Raw genomic sequence first — 7,739 nt, 5'->3', positions numbered from 1 at the left:
TACTTTATTCACAACGAGAAAACGAAAGAAAGAACTGAATACAACTCGCTACTGATTAACCCCGTTAATCAGAGCTACGATCACCAGATCGCCATAGATGAGATCCAGCTCTCCATAGACTCAGTTTCACTCAATACAATTTCGATAAAAAGAATCTAACTGACAATCTCTGTATTTATTAAACTATCTCTTTCTTTTAATGAAACCCTCTCCCTGCCACAGAGTCTTTCATTATCTTCAGTCTTCTTTTACTTCTTCCTCACTTCCCTTCTTCCTCTTCCTCACGTAAGCACTTCGGGGCATAACAATACCCGGCCCAAAAAGACGAAGCTTGTCCTCAAGTTCAAATTCTGGATACAGGCGATCGACCTCATCTGCTAGCAGCCATGAACACTCATGAAGAGGAAGCCCAATCCACTGCAACAACACCTCCAAAGAGCCCGAACGATCATACCGAACCTCCAACACTTTCTCAGGAACTAACCCCAAACGACCATCATCAGAAGACTTTTGGTAACTCCGACACATGAACATCAGAACCCACTACCTCTTTCAATTGTGACACGTGAAACACATTATGAATCTTCGCTGACGGAGGTAACTGTAAGCGGTAAGCTACCTTTCCAATGCGCTCCAACACTTCAAACGGACCGTAAAAACGAGCAGCCAACTTCTGACAGAAACGCCTACTGACTGACTGTTGTCGATACGGTCGTAGCTTCAAAAACACTTTCATACCCACAGCAAACTCAACCTCACGTCTGTGCTTATTAGCCGCTTTTGTCATTCTCATCTGCACACGATTCAAAGCTTCTTGAATCTCCTGCAACATTTCATCTCGTTCCCGAAGCTGCTGTTCCAACTCAAAGTTTTTCGTAGAACCATCCTCAAAACGCAGCAACGACGGTGGGTCACGACCGTAAACAACTTTAAAAGGAGTAGTGTTTAAAGCCGTGTGAAAAGACGTATTATACCAGTATTCAGCCCACATCAAGTACTTAGACCACTTCTTAGGATGAACTGAAGCAAAGCACCTTAAGAATGTTTCCAAACAGCGGTTAAGGACCTCAGTTTGTCCATCCGTTTGAGGATGAAAAGCAGAGCTGAACTTCAACGTAGTGCCTGCTAACTTGAAACTTTCTTTCCAAAAAGAACTCAGAAAGATGCGGTCCCTGTCAGACACAATAGATGCCGGAAACCCATGAAGCTTAACCACTTCAGACGTAAACTTCGCCGCTACGTCAGCTGCCATAAACGGATGTCTCAACCCGATGAAATGACTGAACTTGCTCAGACGATCAACCACCACAAAAATGACATTGATCCCTCCTGAAATTGGTAAACCCTCCACGAAATCCATACTCACATCTTGCCAAATCTGAGACGGAACCGGAAGAGGTTGCATCAGCCCTGCTGGAGAAAGTGTTGAATACTTGTGAGTTTGGCAAACTACACAAGCAGCCATGTGAGCTTGAACTCGAGCCCTCATCTTTCTCCAGTGAAACTGTTGCTGAAGACGCTTCAAAGTACGCAAGACTCCCGAGTGACCTCCTATCTGTGTATCATGATACTCTCTCAATAACACCGGAATAAACACAGACGTCGCAGGAATCATGAGACGACCTTTGTAAAAAACTCTGCCCTGAACCAAATTGAAGCCTGGTTTAACCTCTTCATTGTTCAACACTTTTGTGTGATCGACTTCAAATAGGAATCTTGCTCGATCTCAGCAAACAGATCTTGTAACTGAATAGCCTGAGGCACTGTCAGAGCAAGCAGCTGAGAACTGCCAGTTTCCACCTCCGAAGCAAGCATACGCGACAACCCATCCGCAGCTTTATTCTCAACTCCCGGTTTATACACAATCTCAAAATCGTAACCCAACAAACGTGTAAGCCATTTGTGATATTCCAGAGACACTTCCTTCTGCTCCAAAAGAAATTTAAGGCTCTTCTGATCAGTGTGCACCTGGAAATGACGCCCAATCAAATAATGTTTCCACTTGTTGATAGCAAACACCACCGCCATCAACTCTCGTTCATAAATTGGCTTAAGCTTCTCGCGTTCTGATAAAGCATAGCTGAAATAAGCAATTGGTTTCTTTCGTTGCATTAACACCGCTCCTAACCCAAACCCGGACGCGTCTGTCTCCACCACAAAGACCTCATTGAAATCAGGTAAAGCCAACACTGGAGCAGAGCACATCGCTTTCTTCAACTCATCAAACGTCTGCTCAGCCTTAGGTGACCACTCAAACTGATCCTTTTGTAGCAGCTCTGTCAACGGACGGGCAATGAAACCATAACCTTGAACAAATCTCCGGTAATAACCAGTGAGACCCAAAAATCCCCTCAATTGCTTCACTGTTTTTGGTGAAGGCCAAACTCTCATTGCCTCTGTTTTAGCTGGATCAGTTGCTACTCCTGCTGCCGAAATAATATGGCCAAGATAATCAACTTGCGCTTGACCAAAGGATCATTTCTTCATGTTTGCAAATAGCTTGTACTCATCGAACACCTTCAATACTTGTTTTAAATGGATAATGTGCTCTTCAAGCGAGGGGCTATACACCAAAACGTCATCAAAAAACACTAGCACAAACTTGCGAAGAAATGGCTTGAACACCTCATTCATCAGAGCTTGAAAGGTGGCCGGAGCATTGGTCAGGCCAAAAGGCATAACCAAAAACTCGTAATGACCTTCATGCGTGCGAAATGCAGTTTTCTCAATATCACTCTCCTGCATTCTGATCTGATGATACCCTGACCTTAGATCCAACTTGGAAAACACTGCTGCTCCGTTTAGTTCATCCAATAGTTGATCTATCACCGGAATAGAATATTTATCCAGAACTGTTGCCCTGTTCAGTGCTCGATAATCAACGCAGAACCTCATCGAGCCATCTTTCTTGCAAACTAGCAACACCGGACTTGAGAAGGGACTCTTACTTGGGCGAATAATCCCTTGCTTTAGCATATCAGTTACCATCGTCTCCATGATCTCCTTACTAGCATGTGTGTAACCATAAGGCCGTACTGAAATAGATGTTACTCCAGGTAAAAGGTGAATGGCATGTTCACGGTTCCGAACTGGAGGTAAGCCTTCAGGGACTGCAAACACCCGTTGCATCTCTTGTAACACTTGAGCAATCGCTGGTGGCACAGGAGACTGAGCTACATAATGATTTTGGAATTCCAACACAGCACCCTTATTGTACATCACCATGTTCTTCTGACTAACCTTAAGTGTTGATGACCTCCCATGTAACGATGGATCACCCTTCAGTAACACTGGTTGGCCCTGATAGTTGAACGCGAACTCATGAAGTTCCCAATCTACCAAACATTTGCCCAAAGTTCTTAGCCATTGCATACCAAGAATAATATCAGCGCCACCCAACTCCAAAGCAATGAAATTATTCACAAAAGACAATCCTTGAATTGAGAACTCGACGTTCTCGCAGATACCGACTCCTTCAACCGAGACTCCCGTCCTTAACACAATCTGCAAACCGCTCATTGGAACCAATTGCATCTGCGTCTTGTTGGCAATGTGTGGAGACACAAAGTTATGTGTCGCTCCACTATCCAACATCACCACCACTGTCTCTTTGCCAAAGCATGCTAACATCTTCGTCGTTGTTGGTGATGACTTCCCCAAAAATGCATTCAACGATAACGCCATCAACTGCTGTGATTGTTCCCCTTCGACTTCGGAACTCCAACCACGCAGTTCATCATCCAAAACTTCCAACGATAAACCTTCCACTACTGTCATGATCTGCAGAGTTTTATTAGGGCAATCATGATCCGGAGAGTATACTGCTGGACATTTAAAACACAAGCCCAATCTTTTACGTTCTTTCAACTGCTCCCGTGTATACATATATTGAGGACGTGCTCCTGACTGTCCAGTATTCTCAGGCGTTGCTGGCTTTGCTGCAATTTCCACCTTTGGTTTGATAGGAGCTGTATTCGAACGCCAAAAAGTGTTTGTTGAGCGTTTGCTACTACTTCCTTGAACGACAACACTGCTCAAAACCTGACATAAGGCACTGGACTCCATCTTTAACACTGCCTCCTTATGTTGCCTCAGTCCTTGTGGTTCCTTAATCTTGATAACTTCTTGCATAGCCGGCTTCAAACCATTGTAAAAGATGTCGATCAAGCTTTGATCTGTCACGTTAGGCACAATTCCTGCTAGTTCTTCAAACTCATTAACATAGTCTTGCACTGAACCAGTCTGCTTGATGCCAAACAACCTCTTTCCCGGCTCTTCTTCTACACTGCCACAAAATCTATCGACCAAACGCTTCTTAAACTGACGCCAGTCTCGAAACGGCTCAGTATCCATCTCTCCATTATACCAATTCAGCGCCGGTCCCTCCAATATCATCGATACTAGCTGTAATCGTTCTTCCCCGTGATAGTTGCCCAACCTGAAATATCGTTCAACCCTAGCAATCCAGTTGAACGGTCGTGAACCATCACAAACAGGCATATCAATTTTCTTCAGCAAACCATTACGAGTCTCCGTCACACTCCGATAACCTAACGGCCGTTCTTCACCCCCCGATTCCGGAATAGGAGTGTTTACCTGGATCTGCGGATTGGAAGATCCCGCGATCTCCTTCCCTTGAGCCTTTTCGCGTGAATATATCCCTTCCATCCGTGCTACCAAGCGAGTCATCTCCTGTACGTTGAGATCGACCGATTCCAACTTCTTCTCGATTGTCTCGAATCGCGATTGGGAGAAGTGAAACTCCTCGGCGAGCTTCGCACACCCGATCTTGATGTATTCCACGTCATGAGTCAGATCCTGCACCTGACCTCGAACTTCACTTGCGATCTGATCATCTTCATCTAATGATCCCATCGCGTATCTCGATCCGAACGTCACGACGTACCAATTTGTTATGAACAAAGTTGTAAAGAGAGAATTACAGAGTACTTTATTCACAACGAGAAAACGAAAGAGAGAACTGAATACAACTCGCTACTGATTAACCCCGTTAATCAGAGCTACGATCACCAGATCGCCATAGATGAGCTCCAGCTCTCCATAAACTCAGTTTCACTCAATACAATTTCGATAAAAAGAATCTAACTGACAATCTATGTATTTATTAAACTATCTCTTTCTTTAATGAAACCCACTCTCTGCCACAGAGTCTTTCATTATCTTCAGTCTTCCTTTACTTCTTCCTCATTTCCCTTCTTCCTCTTCCTCACGTAAGCTCTTCGGGGCATAACAGAGATAAGGAGAGAGAAGATCTTTTTTTTTTTTTGAATTATACAGAGGTATCCTGGCCCCACATAAGTGGTCCAGACTAGTCATGTGTTACCACATGTCGGTCTTCTGTCCCTGGCGATGCCGAAATGTTAATTCTCCAGTGGCCGGGATTTGAACCCAGGTGGCGGAACTCACAGCTGTGAACCCTTTACCAACTGAGCTAGAAGCCCCGGTTGGAGAGAGAAGATCATCCTTCTCCTTATACAAATAGCGCGTATTTCAGGAAAGGAAAAACCGGAGATTGGGTGAATTATCTGACCCCAGACATGGCAGCTCGTATGGATGGAATAATGGAAGAGAAATTCAAGGGTACTGGTTTGCTTGAAAATGGTAAATGATCTAGTTCTTGTTCGCGGGAAATGATCGGTCCTTGTTTAAAGCATATGTTCGCTCCTTTTGTCACGCTTATCTATGTGTACTACGTTATGTGTTGATGAATAAAACATGTTTCTGTTTCATGTCAATGTACTGTCTAAGAAAAAAGGAATTGGGTGGGTATTAGAAAAAAAAAAATGGAGTAGTTATGATTAATAAAACGACAAAAGAAAACATAAATTGCCAATTAGTGAACAAAAGTCAATGTCTTTTATCTACTCTCGATATTTTATAACTTCTTTTTAATTTAAACATTTTTCTTTACACAAATATTTGAATAGGGGCCAGAGAAATGTCGTTCGTTGCTTTCTAATATAAAATGCCGCCCTGAACCGATCTTTGTCCGAACAACAACCATCTCTCATCTCATACAGATCAAAAACACATGTCTATCAGAAACACATGTCTATCAGAAACACATGTCCTCCCATGGCAACAGGAACCGTAACCGACACTACCTTGCCAAACCATGACGAGACCGAGAAAGAGGCAACAGAGTTCGAGAAGAATCGGAAACGGTACCAAGACCTGATCTCCACGTTTCCTCACGTGAAAGGTTGGAGGCCCAAAGCTCCCTTTATGAAGTACTGTGGTCACTGGTGGGTACAGCATATCCTCGAAGGTTCTCTTTACGCACGAGAGTTCTTCCAAGCTCGACCTAGTGACTTCCTCGTCTGTAGCTACCCGAAGACAGGTACCACTTGGCTCAAATCACTAACATTCGCAATAGCCAATCGATCTCGCTTCGAAGATTCCACAAACCCTCTCCTCAAACGTAACCCTCACGAGCTTGTTCCTTTCATTGAGATCGAGTTCCCTCTGTTCCCACACATTGATGTTCTCCAAGACAAAGGGAACACTCTGTTTGCAACTCATTTGCCACATGAGTTATTACCTGATTCAGTTGTGAAGTCGGGTTGTAAGATGGTTTACATATGGAGAGACCCAAAGGACACTTTCATCTCCTTTTGGAATTTCAACGGAAAGCAAAGGTCAGAACGTGGCGAGCTCAATAGTCTTGAGGAGTGTTTTGATATGTTCTGCCAAGGTATTTCCGGGGAATGTCCTTATCTTGATCATGTTTTGGAGTATTGGAAAGCTCACCGAGAGAATCCAGATAAGATTTTGTTCCTTAAGTACGAGACTGTGAGAGCTGATCCCTTGCCTCATGTGAAGAGATTGGCTGAGTTTATGGGTTATGGATTCACAGCTGAGGAAGAGAAGAATGGGGCTGTCGAGAAAGTTGTAAATCTTTGCAGCTTCGAGACAATGAAGAACCTTGAATCTAACAAAGGAGATAAGAAGAGAGGAGACCGTCCTTCTCCTTATGTAAACAGCGCGTTTTTCAGGAAAGGAAAGACCGGAGATTGGAAAAATTATCTGACTCCAGACATGGCAGCTCGTATGGATGGAATAATGGAAGACAAATTCAAGGGTACTGGTTTGCTTGGAAATGGTAAATGAGCTAGTTCTTGTTTGGGAGAGATGACTGATCCTTGTATGACTGTTTAAAGCATAAGTTTGCTCTTTTAGTCTCTTTGATTAAATATGTACTACGTTACATACTGGATGAATAAAACTTGTGTCTGTTTCATGTGAATGTATTGTCTATAGGAAAAAGGTATTGGCTTTGCATGATATGGTGCATGAATGCATTGCTTTGCATGATAGTCTCGATCCTCTGCAACTTGTGTTTTTATATTCATATACATTATACATATATGATCACATCAAGTAGATATATCAAAAAAAAAGGAAGATTACATCGTATTTCGCGTTAATGTATAAGAGGATCTCCATCTCCAGTAACACACTATTTTTCTATCTAGAATTTACACAAAAATAGAATAACTCTATTATATAATAAATTTTATTTTAATAGTGTTAGTTTATAATATAACTAGCTGTTTTCCTGCATCATGTGCAGTAAGAAATTTTTTAAATCTAACTTATATTTAAAAATAAATTTTAGTAAATATAATAGATTTTACTATTTTCTTACTAATAATTAATATATATCTGACATATATTAAATCAACATGTATAAAACTAATAAAATGATATAAAATTGT

The 7,739-nt window shown here is 42.4% G+C and overlaps 1 protein-coding gene across 1 annotated transcript; it reads left to right on the top strand.

Moving 5' to 3' along the window:
* The first annotated feature begins 5,963 nt into the window (after positions 1 to 5,963).
* On the top strand, positions 5,964 to 7,267 carry LOC108816239 (cytosolic sulfotransferase 18). Its single transcript, XM_018588809.2, has one exon. It carries the CDS (start codon positions 6,070 to 6,072, stop codon positions 7,129 to 7,131), a length of 1,062 nt encoding a protein of 353 aa, XP_018444311.1. The 5' UTR covers positions 5,964 to 6,069; the 3' UTR covers positions 7,132 to 7,267.
* Positions 7,268 to 7,739: the final 472 nt, after the last annotated feature.

This window comes from Raphanus sativus, unplaced genomic scaffold (assembly GCF_000801105.2).
Source record: "Raphanus sativus cultivar WK10039 unplaced genomic scaffold, ASM80110v3 Scaffold0134, whole genome shotgun sequence".
Taxonomy (NCBI): Eukaryota; Viridiplantae; Streptophyta; class Magnoliopsida; order Brassicales; family Brassicaceae; genus Raphanus; species Raphanus sativus.
The sequence above is the reverse complement of the archived record's forward strand: the minus strand, read 5'-3'. Positions and strand labels throughout refer to the sequence as shown.

Bases quoted from the DNA above. Each gene is read 5' to 3' on its own strand.
- LOC108816239 (XM_018588809.2), top strand. From the start codon at position 6,070: ATGTCTATCAGAAACACATGTCCTCCCATGGCAACAGGAACCGTAACC.